General features: G+C 43.8%; 1 protein-coding gene across 1 annotated transcript in view; it reads right to left on the reverse strand.

Annotated features, from left to right (window-relative positions):
- The window catches only part of SEMA5B (semaphorin 5B), a 186,166-nt gene that overhangs the window by 108,755 nt on the left and 56,255 nt on the right, over positions 1 to 21,156 (reverse strand). The window contains exon 3 of the mRNA XM_009274988.1: positions 9,843 to 9,942. Within this exon, the coding sequence (XP_009273263.1) occupies positions 9,843 to 9,942 (100 nt within the window). The remainder of the gene's footprint in view (positions 1 to 9,842; positions 9,943 to 21,156) is intronic.

Below are 21,156 nucleotides of genomic sequence, written 5' to 3' on the forward strand. Positions count from 1 at the left end.
GCTGTGGCTGAACTTCTCAGATGGTTATCCACATTTCTGAGCTAGCCAACCATCCCTAGAAACCCAGCTCCTGAAGAATGATTCTGGCCTTTGCTCTCAGAAGGAGTTAATTACATGCCTGCTCCAGAGTGTGATGTGACGATCCGTTTGCAAATGTTACTCCAGAGATTCATTTGAAGGGCCTGGCATACACATGCTGGAGAAAAGGTGGAGAGCCAGCATCTCCCTTACAAGCTGGATCCATATTCACCAGTAATTTTGTTTCTGTTGAAGAAAAACTTGTTCGGTACATCATTCTTCCTTAAAAATCAATAGATGTTCAACAGAGAGCCATACTAAATGGCATACAGTAATACGATGCAGTTGCTGTATGAGCAATTGCTTTTCCCAAAGCAACGTTTCTCAGTGATAAATCCAGCCAGAGCTAGAGGAGCATCCTCTTAGAAGAGGCTCCTTATGCAAGCAGCATATCATTCTGATTAAGCAGCTTCCAAATTAAGGCAGGGTTCCAGCTACTGTTTCTGGGTTGCCACTGAGGCCCAGTTAAGTACTTCTCAGTGGAAACAAGGATGAAAATCAAATCCTCTATGTTCCAGTCAATGGAGGAGAACTACCATCAGCTTTAACGGCACAAGGCACATGGCACAGATCTGCTCAGGCTCTATGCCGTATACTCAGGGCCAGCTCTAGGAAGAGTCAAGAGGCAGATGCTTATAGCTGCAGAGCGTGTGGGACAACAGCATAGCAGTGGCACCCTTGGACTATACCAATATTCAGAAATCTAGACAGATGGCTGCTACCGTGGGAGGGAGAAACAGGAAGGGAATTGGCCCTTGGACCAACAGCCGTGTCCCCTCTTCTGTCGGCTCACAAGGGGAGCAGCAAGCTGACTCTGGTGTCTCTGGCCCTTCTCTTTCCCCAAGGCAGGAGAGGAACAGCCTCGCTCCAATGTGATCCCACCTCCTTGGGGGTGACAGTGTTTGCCATGCTCCTGAGACACCTTGAACCAGCTGTTTTCTAGAGGGTAGCCGTATGTACACACTTCAGAGAACTGGCAATGGGATTTTTTTTGTAATATTGTTTGAATATATTTATAAAACACGGGCCAATTTCCATATTTTTTTGTTACGTTTCTCTCCATTTCACTAGATGAGTTTCTTCAAAACCTCAGAGATGGAAACTGAGCCAAATTTTCAAAACTCATGTGTGGGTTTGTTCCTATTTTCCTGGAAGAGTGAGTCCATCTCTCAGACCATCACGTACTATCCCACATGCCACCTCAAGTCTCTCTTGACATGCAACTGACAGCTCTTCTCTCCCCCTCTCATCCAGTTGGCAGAGTCACAGAGCACTTACAGCACCTTGATATGGCCCCTAGCCACACAGGGACCTTTGATCTCCTATTTGCCCATCACTTTTAGTTGTGCTTTCATAAGCCAAACTGTAAAATTCCTCTTCTTCTGATGCACTGATTATCGTTCAAATATTCCTTGGCAGCCCCCCCACCTGCCTACTTAGGCTGATAAACATGCTCAGTTCTGTCAGGCTTTCCTCAAACTCTGGATGAGTTCAACATGACTTGTATGCAAATACCGATGGAGTTGGCTGGTGAGCTTAAGTTACTGCCAACCAATCCCTTCTCCTTGCTGTGGTTTTTATACCTTTGCAGTGGCACAGAACAGTAGGTTTAGCACCTAAACATCTGGATATAAAGTGATATGCAAGTCACTATGGTGAGCCCTGCCATATAAAACTGACATATCACCAACTTAACCAGAGCAAGAAAGAGTATTTTCAGGAAAAGGAAACTGCTCTGCAGCCCCATCCTGTGATGCTGTAAAACACGAGGTCCAAGTCTCCAAGGCTTTTGCCAAAATATCCTGACCTTCTGTTTGCTCGCACCCCACTCTCTGAAATACAATCTTCAAACTTAATTATCCTCAGTGTGTTACTAAAGCAAGTGAGCCTCTCATGGGTAGCTGCTTTTGTGATAGGGTATCACCAATTTTCATTTTATCTGGAATATGAGATATTTTTCCAGTCAGGCCTGCAATTCGCTGTGTAAGGATGCTTCCTATCAGCCTGCGCTGCACCAAGATTGCCTTTCACACAGCACTGGCTGCGCAGGCACTGGCCATGAGTCAGCTGATAGCCTGGTTCCTCTGATGATGGGCAAAACTGCACAGACTACCACGCCAGTGAGTTCATTTGCAGAGAGGTAGATGGTACTGCCTTGCAGGCCATTTGAAGGACCAACTGTTTTCTCTGCCAACAAGCGTGACAGACCAGAGACTGTCATTGCCTCACGCTCTTCTCCACGTACAACATCTGGGGCAAAGCTGTCTCTTTGCTTTCCTACAGCTGTGGCTTCTGTGCATTGGTCTGGCCCAGCAACCTGACAGTGCTGCAGCATAGCATTTTATTTGATTTATTTATTCTGAGTTAACTAAAATTCACATTCTGTGCTCGAGCAAATGCACAAATTTTAACTAAGAAAAAGAAAAATTACATTTTGAACAAAATTTGGGCCAGGCTCCAAAGTTCCCAGAATCCTGTAATTACAAAAATTCTCCTTCCGTCCTTTCCTGTCTGCACCTCTTCCCCTCCTCCCCAAGGGGTATAAGTTAGGGACAGCACAGATTTGGGGTATGACAAATTCAGACTCCTTGCAGACCAGCAGAGGAAAGCAAACTCTATAGGTAAGAACCAGACACCCCGGTGGGGCTTCACCGCTCCACGCTTATACAAGAGCTGAGCTGACTTCACCTGGCACAGTATCAGAGAGGAAGATCTCCTTCTGAACTATCCCAGGCTCAACCAGAGAGGTTTAAACCCACACTTTAAATCACGCTTTTGTTCCCTGTGCAAAGAAACTGTGCACCCCCAGTTATGGATTTAACTAGCTGCAATGTCTAATCACAGGTTTCTCACCTCACCATATTCTTTACCATGCAGGTCAGGCAGCTTATTTAAAAAACATCAGTGGTCCTTTGAAAGTTTCTGTTAATTTCAGAGACTGGTTCTCCCTTTTTTTCTCACATCACCATGTTATCTGCCCCCCTCCAGCCCCCGATACAAGGATGCAACTTTAATTAGGGCATTCTTTTGTCTGATAGGAAAAATCACAGTGAGAAAGGATGGTATTTGTTTTTCCAGGTTTCTCTGCAGCAGCGCTTTCAGCTACCCTCCTGCGATCTGGATATAATCAAAAACATTATCATGTTCTTTGCTTGCTCACGTCCTCATTAATACCTCAACTGGCAAGGTAATTTCTCAGCCAAACGTGACTTAGTAGGGGGTAAAGCTGGCGTAAGACAGTGCAATACTACTGTGAGCCATCAGAAATGGCAGTAACTCAGCTCAGTCATTTTGTCTCAGAAAAGTATTGAGTCAAATCCTGTAGTCAGGGACGAATGGCATGTCATTCCTGGCTGATAACAGGACAAGCCTGTGGACTATTTAACCTTTAGCTATGCCCATGTGGTTGTGGCCAATGTTGACTTGTTTGCATGTTAGTCTCTCCATGCTATATGAGATCTGACTTTTTCAGCTATGCTGAAGCCCCACTGTCCCAGTGTAAGTGTATGGGACTCACAGACTTTCATGAGCATTTTGAAGACTTACGTTTTCTTTGGCGATGCAAGGCTGAGAGCAAGGGATTAAACTACCAGGTGGAAATACAACAGTAAAGGGTCCAAATCCCACCTCTGCCACAGGTTTTCTGTGAGTCCATAGAAGAGCTTTGGCTATGTCCACATTAGCCAAGTGCAGAGACCTCTGAGGTTGTGCAGACTTTGACAGGTACCTTCAGAAAGCGTAGTCTCGCTGCAGGAGTAGCTGTGTTAGGTGCAGCACTGCACTACCTTTCAGATATACTATAAACTCACATGCCTCAGCATCACAGCCTTTTCACAGGGCAGGCTTGCTCTTAATCCTTCTGGGCCTTGGATTCCTATCTATAGTATGAAATTATTAGTGCTTTCCTGCCTCACAGAAGCCCTGGGAGGATAAATCTTGGTGAGGGGCCCTGGTCGTTTGGCAACAGAAAGTATTCTTGACAGAGTTTAGACCCAACACTGATACTCTAAATCTGTGGATCAACTCTGACCCGACTTCTGCCACTGAATTTCCTGGTTTGCAAAATGCTTTTTGCCCAGGCAACATAATCTGCAGAGACTTATTCTCTTCAGGGTTCAGTGGCAGTCCAGATCTGGACAGGAACGAAGGTGCCCAAGGGTAAGAGTGATGTTTTCCAAGCAGCACAGGTTTTGAGAGTTTTACTGCAGCGCTCTGGAGCTTTCTGCCAAGCAGGCAGGGAAGAGTCTATGTTCAGCCAGAAATCTGCATGGAATCTGGTGTCTGACAGACTAATCTATCATACACTGGAGACTTTCAATAAACTCCGGGTGCCAAACCTGCTGGTTGAGGGTCCTAGTGTATATTTACAATTTGCCACATTTCTGCAAGCTGCAACTTGAAGCAACTCTTTTGGGACATCAGTCACTCCATTCAGTCTTCAGCTCCTAAGCCTGCATGATCCAGAGTTGTTTTAATGCTTATACAGCCAGAAGCAATAATAACCAGGAAGGGTTGCACCCAGGCTGCTGTGCTCCCCCTAAAACAACCTTTGTAAGTTTATATAGCACCTTCCCTGCTCCCCAAACTAACCATATCTCCTCCCTTGCACCTACCTACTTGGTATTAACAGGCACATTCAGTTCAGCTCTCGAATCATAGAATCATTAAGGTTGGAAAAGACCTCTAAGATCATCGAGTCCAACCATCAACCCAACACCACCATGCCCACTAAACCATGTCCCTAAGTGCCTCATCTACACGTCTTTTAAATACTTCCAGGGATGGTGACTCAACCACTTCCCTGGGCAGCCTGTTCCAATGTTTAACCACTCTTTCAGTAAAGAAATTTTTCCTCATGTCCAAAATCAAGTATGAAAATCACCCCCATCAAAGCATCCAGACTTGCATCACCAGCAGCTTAGTAGGTTTACATTTATTGCAGAGAAGTCTGGCAGTCCAGAATGACATGCACTTTACTTGCCAGTTTTGAGTCTGTCGATGCAGCCTTTGCTCACTACCCTCTACCTCCAGGCTCTTCTTGGTAATGACTATTTGTGACAAGGGCTCCTGAGCTGCAGTTCCCATGTGACAGCCACGAGAGACGATCCTTTCCCACCTCCTGATGGAGCTGACAGTGCCCTCGGCAGGCAAAACTATGAGGACTTCTGGTCATGATGCTTTCTGTCTGGTTTTCTACAGTAACACCTCCACTCACTGCAAATGGCCAACCCTTGTAGCCATGCCTCTCACATCCGCAGTCCCAGCAGGCTACTGCCCCGAGCTGACACCCCCAGAGTTTCCTTCTGGGAAAAGTCAAATGTTTCCCTTAGGGCTTCCCAGTCACTCTCTGTGCAGCCATTTGTTTGAGTATCATCCTCCTGTTGTCCAAGCTGTTTCCCTTCAGCTTGCTGTCGTGCCAGATTGTCACACGGTGTCTCAACCATCCTCCTTTAAATCTTTTATGTTCTCCTCATCAGGGAGCTCTTCTGAAGCGTGCTTTTTGGCTTGACTCCAAGCAGGGTCTTTCATATCATCATTTCTTTACTGGCTCCTGTCTCTGCTCAGCCAGTAATGATATAGTCTCAAGGAGTACGTCTCCTCGAGAAGGCGGGATGTCACAGCTACACACTGTACTTCCTCCACAAAACTCACCCTCCCTGGGGATTAGGCACCCTGCCTACAGCACAGGTGAGAGAGCAGAGCACTGCTTCTCCAACATGCAGGTGAAATCACTGCTGCAGGGATGGGAGAAGGCCAGCATGTGTCTGCTACGGATGGGGAAGGGAAGGAGGGAGGGGAAAGGGCAAAGGAAGAACCTTGGAGAGTTGAGCTGGGACATCCTGCAGGAATGGGGATGGAGGCTTCCTCTTGCCCCACCACCATCACCTCCGGCATCCCCATCGCAGCACGGGCACACTGGCATAGGCAAAGAATCTGAGGCTGTCTGGCTGTCAGGCAGGCTGCTGCTCTCTCCATGGTTTCTGACAGCATCTAGATCTGACCTTGAGCTACAGCAAGCAGATACCATCAATTCAAACAGTTGCATCTTTTAAGTCACCACTTTTTAACACAGGTCTCTTTTGCTTGCCCATCGAGTTAGGAAATTCAGCTTATATCCTTTGTTAAACCATTTGTTATACAGCAGCTCATTCAAGCTGTTCTTCCCAGTCCATTCACCAGCTGTACTACTGACAAAAGAGCAGTGTCCCAGTCTCCTAGCCTTTGTTCTGGTACCAGAATTATCTCCTCTGTGGCTCTTCTGCCGTGGCGGTATAGGTACAACTTGTGCCTATAATTCAAAACGATAGCTCATTATGTGACACTAATCTGTGAGAAACTGCCACCCATTTCCTCACCATTACTCTTTGATTTCAGATGTTTAGGTAGAGCAAATAGACCCTCAGTTAATAAAAGCAAACTGCTCAATAGGAATGCTGTTAAATTTGAAATCTAATAATGGGAAAGAGATTGAAAGTAAAGACAATAAGCATTCCAGATCATGCTATTAGAGAGGGATGGAAGTTTCTACATAGTCAAGGCTGCAATCAGTTTCCATTTCAGCTCCTTTATTGGCTTTGACTTGGAAGGTTTCTCCGGTCTGAAAAATTCAAGGCTTATTCTTGATGAAAAGAAGAAAGTGTTTTGCGAAAAAGCAGGACAATTGGACAAAAATGGCATTACTGATAGCTAGCACAGAAAAAGCAGGATTCAAGTTCCCAAAATCATCAGTTTTTTAATGCATGGGGGGATTTATGTCTCTTGTTTTTTGAGCTGTTCAGATCATATTTTCAAGTTTTTTCTCAGTAATAATGAGGTCTAGAAAATTGTTTTTCCTCCCATTAAAATAAAGCTCAAATAGTAATCACATGCACTCAAGAGCTTAAAAAAGCAGCAAATATTTCAAAACAATCACTCATTCACAGAAGGAAAACAGTACATTAAAATACTAACACTACATTTAAAGCAAGACAAAACATGCAAACTATGAGTCAAAATGAAGGTTATGAATTTTTGAAATGTGCGGTTTTATACTTAATGAAATGTGGCTCATAATACGGGTAGTGTGAGATTTACAATATTCTAAACTATTCATATTCTTACTTGCAAGTGTTTGGATTTTACAAATGATGTGACAAGTAAATACGTTGCTTAGAAACCATGGTGGGCTTTTGAAACTAATTCTTTTGTTTCTGGGATTTTGACTTGGCAGGTGTTTGGTGCAGTGGAGTTATCAAACTCCTCTGGTTTGCACTCAGACAGTACCAGTCATTCGGGGAGGGCTCTCAGATAAGGATAAAGCTTAAAAATCTGAGGCTCGTGTTATTCCAGCTCCCTGTCTGCATGGCATGCCCTCAATACCTCTTACAGTTTCAGTCACGCTGTGTCCAATTCCTGAAACCAAAAACCCTTGTGAGCCCCAGGATCTTCTTTTCTTCTAGGAAGCATTTTCTGTGAAGCTTTGAAACACAGGATGAACTAAGCCAAAGAGATGCTGCGGTGAGGTCATACTGCTTTTAAATAGAGACAGAAAGAACTAGTCTGAAATAATTTATAACGCTATCATCTAAGAGAATTATGTTAACCAGGAAATTGAGAAGTGGGAGTACTTATAAACTCCACCCTGATCCCAAACTCCTTCCACGACCCCAGAATAGCTGGCATTACTACTAATATGATCTACAGTAGCACATTTAAACATGGTTAACATTTAAATTTAGGTTTCATAAATTACACCCTGTAGAGATGGATAGAGACAGCTCCTATCTCTTTGAGGTATTGTTTCATTTGCAAATTCAAGCAGATGGTGCACGAGCAACTAATGACTCAAAAAATCACCCCTAAAAATAGTCCAGAACAAGGTGTGGATTTATCAAGGAAGGAGGGAACAGAAAAAGCTTTACTTCCCGTTCCCATTTCTCTGGCACAGCTCCAGGAGCTCAGCGCGCCCAGCGCTGTGCAGCACCAAGAACCCCATCCACACCCCCATATTCATGCACCTCTCCCTGTCACCTCGCACAGGGAATGAGATGGTGAAGATGGAAAGGGCTCAGCACTCCCCGCTTTCCCCACACTAAGCCTGTATCCAACCCAAAAAAAACACCCTGGGAAATTACATCTCCATTAACTCTATCAAGAATTGCTCAGCAGAGCCGTGTGGCACCATCGAAACTTTCAGTCTCCCAGTCAGGTGGGTAGTGCTTCGTGAAAACTGATTTTTCCAAACAAATTCTATAAAGACTTGTTACTGCTTCCTTATGAGGCAATACACTGCAATATATTGTACCTCCAGTGGGAAGCCAAATTTGCTGTCATTCCCCTGTTTATAATGATATTGAAGCCTCGTGTCTCACCACACTCATACAAACTCTTGCAGAGACAGACACTCCCTCCAGGATGTGTCGCTGGGGTTTGAGCAGGGGTGAAGCGTGTCAGCGTTAGCAGTGTCTGCGCGGGGGGAAACCTGCCGTGCAGCCAAATTATGTAGACCATAAATTCCTCAGAGCGACATGCCTGTGTTTGTGCAATGCCTGGCAGAAGGCACTGTTCATGGCCATCCCCAAAGCAATGCCGTTCTGAAGTAATAAATATTAATAATTGCTGGTTAAAGATTCCAGCACAGGTTAAGCCGTGGCTTGAAAAGTAAAATGTTTCTGTTTGAAAAGCAGGGGGGCCTCTGGCAATTTGAACAGCTACAGGAAGGTAAGTGTTATTATTTACTGCACAAATACACACAGAAAATGTGTATTAAATCACACTTCACTTGTCTCTGTGGAACAAAAAACTCTCCCTCTGCTACACATCTTGCTCTTTTCTCTTGTTCATATCATGAGTTCTTCCAGCTCTGCTCCTCACCTCCCTGTCCTCTAATGCTGAATAATCTGGGAAGAAAGCAGTCTCTTCCTCCATTTTCATTAATAGTAGAGACTGCTACCACAATGTTAATCTGATTCTAAATGTTATACTTAAACTGATTTGTTAGACCATGCTTAGTCTTTTCTTTTTGGGTTGTCTTATCTGTTTATTATGCAATAAAAAACAGTTGCTGTTGGGGCTCATGATTCAACCATTCCTGACGTATATTACTTCACTGAACCATAGTTCTTTTCCCTGTGACAAATGCAGCTCTAAATTTGTTAGAGCTTGCCTATGCTTATCTTGTGCGTTTCCACCCTCCCCTTACGGCATCCTAAATAAAAATAATGTTTAAAAATAAAGGAAAATATATGTTAATTATATACAATGGGCCAGAACAACAGAGTTGCACCAAAATGCATCCTCACCAAAGTGAGGATCTGGCTATATCAGCAAGATGAAGCAAACAGGTTGTGGAGTGAATTCTAAGAGAGAAGAAAGCAATCATTTACATGGCCACTACGACTTATGCAAAGGTGCGTAGATGAACCTGGTACAGAGGGAAAGTCTGGCCATGGCAAATAAACCGTAAAGTCAAATACTGTGCTGGCACAGGGATGGTGCAAAATGATTGACTATAACTCTTCTAACATTCACAATACCAAAGGAGATGCCAGCATTCTGCTTCATTAACCAGTCATTTTGATTGCATCTTTTTTTTTTTTAAATTCTAGTAATTTTCTCTTCTTTGCAATTATACTAGGAATCTAAATCCCTCTTCATAAATTATAGCTTTCTTTTTGAGGGGGACACTGGCCACATAAGCTGGAAACACACTCTCCTCTGAAGCCAGAACCTAAAGGGAAAGAGCTTGAGCAGCAACCCTGGACTAATTAAAAGATTATCTTTACCTTGCTCCCACAATGAGCTGGTTCCTGTTGGCATCCAGTGCAAGCTGAGAAAAGTCATGCACACCTGGATAGGTGAAATTCGACACCCAGGGCTTCAGATCTGCAACGAAAATGAGAAAGCAGAAAACAATAAAGCTGCTCTAGAAGCAGTGAGTTCACCCGGACATCCACTAATGGATTTCCTACCGAGTTATCTGTCAGGGGAAGGCTAATTAATAATCTATTTAAAGGGTTTCTAGTTATTCTGATTCTCCGCAGAATGTGCAAAAAACCGCACATAAATGCAGGGCTGTCTCAGCAGTTATTTTCACATCCAAGATGGAGTGTCAGCATTAGTTTTGGAGACAACAGCAGCTTGATTTTACTTCTGTTAAAACTGGGGAACCATCTTCAGTGCCAGGGTTAAGTGGTGTAAAGGCACTAGGTTGCCTTCCGTAACACCTCCATAGCATTGCCTTCTGTGCTAAGCAAAGGGAAACTGCTGCCCTCCAGAAGGAGAAGGTGGGGTCAACTGAAAACCAAGCTAGACTAGAAGTGATCTGCACTCAAGACCTGGCTGTTCCAATGACAGGTTTTACCTTCTCTTTCACGTTTTAGGTTCTCTTCTAGGTTTCACTTTACCTAACATCTGGGATCCCTATCAGTTAAATCCTTCCTTAATTTAGATGGGGGGGTCATCACAGCATCTTTGTGGCTGAGAGACTGCACAAGCTTGAGACTGGCTCTATCAGCTAGCTTGGATTCGCCAGTCTAGGCAATTGTCCAAACTGCAATCGCACAGGTTAAATGCAAAGCAATAGATTTGGCTACGCTATGCTTGTGGAGACAAAGATTTTCCAGAAGCTATGTCTATTAACACAACATCAATTGAGAGATCTAGGGCAGATAGTCCTGATGTAATGAAAAACCCCACCTGTTTAAAGAAAAAGCTGAATTACTATTTTTAGGATACTCTCAGGCATGATGCTAGGGCATTCACAGAATCCCAGCTTTCAATACAGTTATCAACTTTGACCTTGTGTGTATCGCAGATCACAGAATTTCAACCTCTCGCCTTACACCTTTACTGCATGAAATAACTGGGGATAGATTCATACGTATCTTTCAGAAAGTCATCCAGCTTTACTGTGAGGACTTCTCTTGAGAATTTATTCCAACTGCTAACTACTCTGGCTGTTAAATACATGGAGAATACCAAATATCTGAGGGACCAAGGCACAAATAAGACCAAATCAGTGTATCTGTAATCCCTCTGTGACCTGTTGACAAGTAACCCTGCCTCATTCAAGGACTGGATGTTGAAGATCCGGGAGGCTCAACATGAAAGGTAATATCTTCTGGCCTTATGCCAACAGGATACCAATACACAGGCCAATGACCTGATGACTCATAACATTAATGAAGCAGTTCAGAGCAGTTCAAAAGAACTCTGAAAAAACATGCTCCATTGTTATTTTATATCCCCAATGATAAATTGAGAAGTCTCACTGAAGGCAGTCAGGTTTGAATGCTTTGTTGTAGGCATTAGTTCCCCTTTCCACAGGGGTGAGATGACAATGTTGATGAGGAATCTCATTAAGGCCTTCGGCGTCTTGGCATGCTTTGTAGGATTATGGATGTGCAACGGTTTAAAACCTTTGACGTAGGGATATTTGTTGAGCAATTTCAAGTCCCTTCTCCCTCCAGGGACAGATGAAACCTAATCAAGCCCTTCACTTATCAAAACCTTAAGAAAACACATCTAAAAGTCCCTACACTCTTCTTATCCTGCCTCTCTTTCCAAAGCAGAACCTTGTCGTGGAGCTTCTCCCTCTGCCCTGAACACCTCCATGTTTCATAACAGCTCCTGAGCCCCCTCACCATGGCACTGGACATCATCAGGCCTGGTCCCATGCCCCGCCTAACTGGACGCTGCCAGGGCCTCTCCGACAATGAGACCTCCATCCTTGCAATCTAAAAACCCTGCCGCCAGGAGCTGGAGGCTTCCAGCCCTTCTCAGCATTCCTGTCACACTGCATAACCACACACAACACGTGTACCTCCTCTGCTCTTCAATGAAAAGGCATGAGTTAAGGAATAACTCAGCCCATCTAACCTTCAAGCATCTCCACCTCCTACACTCCTCTGGGACCCTTAATGATGTACTAGCACCAGGGAGGCACCGCAGTTTCACCTCTGGCATTCTCCTAACTAATGGGGCTCTGTCTTCTTTTCGTGTAGCTCTTTAGCTGCAGAGACATTTCTGAGCCAAGCAGCAGAACCAGCAACAATAACACCTTTCAGGCAGGTTAGCCAGCTGACATGTGCTGCAGATCTCCTGGCATTTCTGTTGGCTGACGGGGGTGGGATTAGGGGATTGCTATATAATGATGATAACTTTTAAGGATCCTGCTTTTAGGCCATAATTTCTCTTGTCATTTTACCTCCTCTCCTACCAACTCGTTCGTACTAACTAACCCACTATTACAGTGCGGTGGCAGGAAGAATATTTCTTCATCTGCTGCTCTAAGCAAAAGCTCCTCACTTCAGAGAGGTACACTCATCAGATCTTCCTTTTAATGGCAAGCTCTGACAAATTACAGGTAAAAATAATTAAAAAAAAAAAAAGGCAGTAGGGGGCTTGAATCTTTCCATGTTGGCTGAAATGTCAATCAAGCCCAAGAAATAACAGGCAGTGTCTTGATTTCTGTTACTACTGCAGGTGGTACAACTTATAAAGAAACCCTTCCCGGTTATTAAATTAAAGGCTGCAAGGCATGCATCCTCATAGCAAAATTAAGCTTTTATAGGCATGTAGTTGGAGATTATTAAACCCAGCATGGTCCCAGATAAGAATGTCTAAATGTGAGTTGTCAGAATTAATGCCAAATGGCACATTTTCCTTCCTAACCTTCTTTCTTCCTGTTAAGAGGGAAGGGATAAAGTGGAATGGAAATGCAACCAAGAGTCAGGACATGGGTCTTTTTTTCATTCAACACATTCAAACCTACTGCTCAGACCACAGGCATCCCTAAGGACAGTTCCAGCCTTTCATTCTGAAACTAGCTCAGTTCTGCAAGGTAAGTAAGTAAGTGCTGCCCTGGGTCTATCCCTTATTAGCTGAAGTTTACACATATGGACCCAATGAACTCCAGAGTTTGCTTGTATTTGACCTTTCTCAGAAGGCTGATTTTTCCAGTGCTGACTCTTTAATTTGGCTGGAAACCTTCAGTGCTGGGGCATGTTTACATTTGCAAAAGTATCTGTTTAAAAACAGTATGAAAAATTAAAAACCAAGGCTCTGGCTTTGCATGTCGGCAGCAGGAGCCGGAAAGCTAGGAACCACATGGCTTAGGGGCAAAATGTTCATCAAGGCCTCCTTTGTGCTTCTCATCTCTAATCATTTCCAGGGGGTTAAAGATCCATGCTCTCACTTCCTCCACATGAGGACCAACGAACAAAAGTTTAATAGTTTCCAACACCGTCCATCGCCAGACGTCTGATTCAGAGCCTCTAAAGCTCTGCAAGTCCCTCCACAGCTCAAGGTCGTTCAGGTATCCAGATGCAAAGACAACAAAGCTTTGCAGGAAATGTAAGTCTGCAGACACAGCTGTGCTCAAGCTATTATGCATGCATAAGACAAGGTGAAAAGAGGCCCTCTGCCATTTCAGAGGGTGGTCCCTGCAGCCTGCTAGCACACTGCTCTGCAGCAGCTTCCTCAGAGTACAGGACTGCGACGAGGATTAGTCAGCCGCACAAAGGACAGCGTGCCAAATTGCAGGAGCTGGGTTTAAAGGCCTGATCCAGAGGCTCTTCAAATCATTGGCAGTTTTCCACTGAGCTTGATGGGTTTTGGATCAGCTTCTAAAAACATGGTAAACCTGGTAATACTTGAGCCTTCATCTCCTCAAAACCATCTGCTCCCCACCTCACCTTTACACTGTGTGTTTTGGAGGAAAGAAGTATGTAAACACTGAGTTGAGACTTCCCTGTCTGAAGGACAGCATTTACTGCTTCATCTCACTTGAGTCCACTTGTAGCTCCCATCTCCAGCAGGCTCTAACAGCTTTGTGCATCCAGCACACACCACGCAAGAGCAGAGAGGTTAAATGCCCATGCCTTGAAATTGCAAAGCCATTGCTAGGTGCACGGAGCATGGCTAACCACTGTGTTATTCAAGAACATCTCTTCCGGAATAATTCTCAGCATGGATTTCCTAGTCTGGAGCAAAAGAAGCTAAACTAAACAGGACCAAGGATTCTTTGTGCAAAATAAGGGTATACCCATCTATAAACTATCCATGCTTCTATCTGAGCTGGCTTTGAATACCAGTGAGGCTGCATGAGCAAAAACCTCGGCTTGAATTACTAGTCCAAGTATTTCTCCTGTGTTTTGGGCAGAGCTTGCAGCCCAACATCAATACCACACTGACAGTTGCAAAGTCATTACCTATACTGGAGCTGGCTAGTTGAAAGCCAATTCAGGCATGTCTGTATAAGCCCTGTTCATACTTTTGAGTAGCAGTATAGTCACTGCTCAAGGTGTCCACACATCGAGTGGGGGGCCTGCCAAATTTAATGGCGATAAATAAATACCTGTTCTGCAGATATTCAGACCTACTTTTGTGCAGTGTTAACCTGACCACACATTCAGTGCTTCCCTTACTGCCTCAGTACGGTCTCTTATAAGTTCTCTTAGCTTAGCTTACGAGTTCATGGCATGCTTAATTATTGTGTGTGAGTATTTCAGCATTCCTGAGGAGGCCCAGATGACAGCCATGACTTCTGTAACTGTACAATCTCCTCTCCTTTTGGTTTGCTTCAGCCCTGGCCCAGGACAAACCATGTATAGCGACTGGCAGATACTCCAATTTGCAAGTACTCAACCACTTAGATCTTTTTCAGACCACTCACTAGCCTGGAGGACTCTCAGTGTTGGATCCCAACAATGACCAACAGATGCTAATTACTTTGTAACTTAAGGTAAGGTCTCAGGCTGTCTTCTTGGTATAGACTCATGAAATGCCCCCTTTTCAGAATCACACCCACTGTCTCACACCATCCTCCACTTCAATTATCCTCAGTATTCAGAGCATTTTTCACAAAGTAGACAGTTGCCTGCTAAGACTGAGGCCACAGTTTCCATTCTGCGTGGGCCACCAACCAGAACCCATCAAAAGAAACAAAGCAAACAAGGCTGTAACCAAATAGACAGTTGCCTGCTAAGACTGAGGCCACAGTTTCCATTCTGCGTGGGCCACCAACCAGAACCCATCAGAAACAAAGCAAACAAGGCTGTAACCAAAGATCAGAAGGCTAATGACTACCCATGCTACCACCTGTCTTCTTAAACGCAGCAAGTGTGGACACATCCAAGGATGCACAGAGGTTAAAGTCTACTTACAGTGTTATCTTTATTAGACTGACAATCATATTTTAATATCAGCCTCATTTTAAATTTTAGCTCTCTGTTGTAGGTCACACCACAGGTTACTGCAATAGTCTTTGGAAAATAACTTTCACTCCTACCTCATGCTGAGATGTAAAAGTAGCCTCCACAACACAGAACCACTCCCCAATTCAGAAAATTTATCAGGGGAAGAAGAAATCTTTTGCTGCGCAGGCAGAGCCGAGCAAACAAATGTGTCAGCACTCAGAGCTCAACTCTACTCACGAGGCCAAAAAACTCAAGCTGGCTTTACCCCAAAAGTCCTCCTACACATACATATCACCCTGCTGTCTTGTCTTCCCATCACCACCTCCACCTCATTACTGGTATTCTCTCTTTCTTTAACCTAGTCCATTGAAATCTTTAATTGTACATTAAATATGTCTTCATCCCAACTGCTGCAATTTCTAGCTTCATTGCCTTCTTAAATCTCTGATCTCCACTCACAGTTATGAGGACTCAGAAGGCTGTTGGCAGAATACAACGCCTTCTACAAAATGGGCCAAACCAGCAGTTTCCTTCTCTCTACCATCAATACCCAAATCCAACTCGGATGTTCTTCCAGCTGTTTCATTTTCATGGTTTCACTCAGTTTACCCCTCTGACCCCACATTCACCTCCCCTCCTACTCCTGCTTTTTTTTCTAGCAGTCTTCACCTTTGAGCCATGTTTCTATCTCATTTCCTGCCTACCCAATCAATTCTTCCCGTCTTGGCCAACTGCAAAACTCTTCCTCAGACAACAGAAACAATGAGCTAACCCATGAGTGGCCTGAGAGTCACTATGATAGCTGCTTGCAGTGAGCCATTCCATTTCAATGAGATCCAAGAAGCAAAAGAGTTGCTAATGTCCCTCTCCAGCCTGTCCAAAAACATGCAGATAGGAGATGACTATAAGAGGAAAGAATAAGACTTTTTCTCTCTTGGTATCATGAAAGAGGGAATAGCCCCATCTCTCAGCTACCAGGGAATAGGAGACAGAAGAAAATGCTCTGCTCTTTACCACCCTGAAGGGGAAAAAAAAAAGAACCAAAGACTCAGGTTGTACCTTCACAGAGCCATAGGAATCACAATAATCATAGTAACCTAGACATGTTATCATTTAAAGTTACGTCAAATCTAGATGCTTTTGTGCCTCTCCCCTCACTGCCTACAGCTCCTCCTTGAACTGACCTTGCTGAGCTTCTTCCATCCCAAGAGAGAAATGACATCTGGAGAAGTAGGCATGGTTCCAAGTGCCCAATGGCGCTGACATTGGAATCCTCTCTGTCTTGGGCAAATCATAAAGCTATTTAGTGTCTCAGTGCTTCCAATTGTTAAATGGGTTTAGGGATACTGGCTAGTGCATCAAGGCCTAATTATCTGTAAAACACGCGATGTACAGGAGGCACTAACTGTTGCTAGTGCATACCAAACATCTTGACTCCGTTTCCTAAATTTTAATCATTTCTTCAAAACAAGTGTTGCTAAATCATTTCAATATGGAGAAAAAATAACTTAGTCCAAACCTGATTTTTGCAAAAGTACAATTATGACTGCTTGTTTATTTACTTTTTTATTAATATGGAGCAGCTGGCAAAACACACCAGTCTATCAGGAAGAACCCAGGGATTCAATCCCAGATAATAAGCATGAACTAGTGCTCACTCCCAGTATGGGACAGTGTGCTGTTAAGTTGTCCTTGGCCAATCCCCAGGGAAGGAGATCGAAGGACTGAGTCACATTCCCAATTCTGCACATTTCTACAGTTCTTCAGCATTTCTGCTCCACTAGATAGGCCAGTCTTGGCCCATTCTCTGTTTCATTTGGGTTCCTGTTTGCAGATGGTGAAGGGCAGGCAGAAGCTCAATCAATACCCGCCTCAGGGGAGAGCCAGGAGACTTCCACTCCGTGAGTCCCCAGGCCTCAGGCTGGGGGATTGGGAAAGAAGTCATGTAACATGAGAGATGCTCTTCCCTCTTCAGCATGGCTCCTGTTGCTCAGACCCCCCCAAAACCTCAAACCCCAACTGACATCCAGCATTGCAGATCCTCACCGGCAATGGCCGATCAAGAGCAAGAGGAGATGCCACAGTGCTGCAAGACTGTAGGATACAGATGCATGTCCATGAGTCTTGAGTGTGTCCATTTGCCATGCCTGAGATCAACAGGACCAAAGGTATGTGTCTACACAGCACAGGACTTCGTGGAAAGAACGGATCTGGCTTTCCTCAGCAGGCTACCAACCAGGACAAACAGTACCCTAATGCTGCCTCCCCTCCTCAAGAACCCTCCTTGAAAACCTTGCCTGCTACCCCACATGGCACTACACAGTGTCATGCAGCCATAGCCCTGTGCCCCACCATCACCTTCTGAAACTCGGCTAACTGGTGCCACACACAGCCCCACTGTTAGCAAACCCAGAGCTTTCTTGTTTTCTTAAGGATGTTACAGTGTTTAAGTATTGCAATCCATTGTTTACTGAGACAAGCCCTGCAGCTGTCACGCAATGTCCCTCGCTGAGAAAGATAAGGTGAGTGCTCATGCATCACTTGCAGCTTCCTATGACATTCTGATCAGTATAATCCCTTTTTTTCAGACAGGAAAGCAAGCTGCATCTTGGCTCCTACAGCCACTGCAGTCTGATGGAAAAAACACTCCTTTATCATTGTTCAACTGTCATTAAATCTGCCTCCTCCACATCTGGAGGCAAATTTTTTTTTATTATCCTTGCAGTTACACGTCTACACCAGCCACTTGTGCCAGCAGAGACAGTGCAAGATTCAGGACAACTGTTTTCACTGGTGAGAATGCAGGAGGGAGCAGAGAAAGCATGGCTAAACTCTCTGTGAGTTTCACCTGCAGGTAGCCAGATCTGCCACAGAAGCAGATGCATCTGATTTTGATGAACATCTGAAACAGAAGTTGACCCTCTTTGCTGGCTCACCAGAGACTGAACTACAGATGCCAAGTCAAATGCACAGTTTGTACTTTTTAGCCAGCCAGGCCTATGAGGACTCCTGTCTTCTGTGGACAAAGGTCCCACCATGAGTCAGCTGTTACCCCAATGAATCAGAGCAGAGGGTGTAAAATCCTGAAAGACTTTTGAAATGAACCTGTTCTCATAAGGACCAGTGTTTTTAAATTGGAAGCTGGCTAATAATACTAAGGGATTATCAGAGGCCACATTTCACCCATGACCTCCACCTCTTTTATTAATGTGCTGTAAAACAGAGCGATCCCCATGTATAAAACACAAATCTGAATTTCGCAGCTCAAGTACTTCCATTAAAATACATTCTAAAGATCGCCCAATGTTATAAAAAGGAAAGAATGGATGATCTTAAAAAGTCAGAGCTTTTTAAGCCAAAGCACAAGCGTTTCTTCAGGATTTTATCTGCACCTCCCAAAGCTAGAAATGATCATAAAAACCTCTAACCCAGTCTACTGTGTATTGCAGATCACAGACTTTCATCCAGCTAATCTTATACTAAGCCCAGGAACATGCTGGATTTTTTAACCACTTGATTCAGCCATGTTAGAGGAACAAGTTGGCCAGTTGGACCTATGGAAGCAGAACTCTCTAGAAACAAAATGATATGCTAGGTTTTCCATTTACAGACTTGATGTTTCAGTGCTGTGCACTTTGACTGGGGCCTAGCTCAGCACATAAGCATATGCTTGGTTTCAAGTACACAATCCCATTGACTTCAAGGTAAGTACACATTAAGTGCTTGACTGAGCTGAGCCTGTTCGTGGTTTTCCAGGGTGAACCCCACATGATTAAACAAGAATATTTCTTATGAGATTGCTAGTACTAAAGTGAACTTTATCAAAGCATAATGACATCCTTGTATGGAAGGTTTTAGGAGAACGTGATACATTAACACTCATCAGAAGCAGATGTGCTAAATAAATGAGGTCTGCCATACCACTGGCTCACAAACTTATTCAGGTAGGGAACTATGCTAAGTAAACTTTAAAATTGCGAATGAGGTCTCCGTAAGGCATGTCTTTATTTGCACTGAACCACAGAAAAAGAAGAAAAGCACTTTGCTTTGCTTTCCACCCTGTTTCCTTTCTCTGAGGTGCTGTCTGAGATCTGAAAAGAGGCAGCCCACTTCTACGTCCTAGATCCAACCACCGTGCCAAAGGACGGACCACGTACATGCCGCTGTTAGCTGCTGCTGTTAGCCCCAGTTACACCAGCAGTACCTCTGGAAAATATAAATAAGCTACTCTGCTGCTGACCAGAGTTTTCCATGGCTTTGGTCCATGCATATTACACTGGTGACCTTCTGAGCACCTGTTCCTACACATTGTGAGCCCACCTCACTCAGTCCTGCTGTTGAGCATGCCCTCCTCTCATCATCACCACCACTCATGGTCAGAGGCTGCTCCTTCACTTGAGCTATCGTACCTCTTTAAAGTTTTACCTTCCCTCACTCCAATATGTAAGAGTTAGTTACTCAATCACTTTGCTTCCTGAAGCTTCACCACGAAGTTTTCCTTTTCTCTCCTGCTTGTCATGATTCACTCTAAAGCATCTTGTGAATGAAGGGCATTCTTCCAAGACCCGTTTTCTTCTTGAGGCCCCAAGGAACAGAACACTGAGTAATTTTTTCAATCAAATCTCATTGTGATTATTCATGAAGTGCCTTGGACACCATTAATGGGGAAGTGTCAAAGAACTAGCATCATTATTGTTATAATTATTATTATGGAATGAAAAATATATTGAGAGCTGCTGGGTGTAATTTTCAGAAGTTTTGCCTGAGAGCAAATTATTTCCCTAACCACTGGATATTTATGGCTTTATTAGTCATAATTTTCAAACAAATTCTAAATCAACCCTAAAGAAGAAAATATCAGCTTCGTTTGCCACAGTTCCATTTTTCAAGATTAAAAAGAAAATTGCCACAAGGCTTGCTTTATGGAAACAAAGTCTATACTGAAATGCACTGAAGGTCAAATATTCTGTAACACCCACAGGATGGCACCAGTTTCTGGTCAATACTCCATCATTAGTTAATGTCTGGACTCCCTGTATGGAGATTCAATGGCAGCAAGGCTATGAGCTAGAAGACAACTCTCCCATAATGTATTTTGCCTTCCCTTTGATGTTTAGCCAGATATACCTCTTATACTTCACCCCACAATCTTCATCCTTCATTAACTAAAATTTTGGTTTGGATTGTCAGAATCTCACTTGCTCAAGAAAAGTGTAAATCTTTATCAGAATTTCCTAAGGGGCTTTCCTAGCTGGCTTTTGGAGTTGATGGATGCTAATGTGCTTTTTTCCCACCAATATACAGTAAAGGCAATAATGTATCAGTGACCAATTCAACAATAGTGGGGGTGTTTGGTAAAACGTCAAGAACCTTCAAAAGAAATAAATCATACCCTATTATCCTTCAGCCCACAAAGTTAAAACAGTTTTTGTTTTCAATACAACAAGCGAACACTTAACTGCTCCCCACAGATTTCAGTGTTTGAAGCTGGCCACATTTCAATAAAATGTTGTTTGAAGAAAGAAAATATTGAGAAAATATATAGCAAGCTACATTCAAGCAACCTGAATCATATTCATCTGGTAGGAAGTAGTAATTACAAACAGTCTGAAGTAAAATCCCAGATTTAAACACTACCAAACTAATTCATTTTGAAAACCTGAGGCAACAGACAGAGCAACTTGTCTGCATCTAGGACAGACTGAGGATTGGACAATGGGTCAAATACTGCACACTGAGAACTCACACCAGCCACGATGATACAGTCTACCCAGCTGAGATTTGCAGTCCTGAGAAGATCTGGGATATAAGCTATTGTTTAACCAAGTCCACCTCTCTCCTGTGTTTCAGCATGGGATCAGCTGAGGTGTTTTTGTGGATGAAGACAGGTTGCAATTAT

Source organism: Aptenodytes forsteri, unplaced genomic scaffold, assembly GCF_000699145.1.
Source record: "Aptenodytes forsteri isolate BGI_AS27 unplaced genomic scaffold, ASM69914v1 Scaffold255, whole genome shotgun sequence".
Lineage (NCBI taxonomy): Eukaryota > Metazoa > Chordata > Aves > Sphenisciformes > Spheniscidae > Aptenodytes > Aptenodytes forsteri.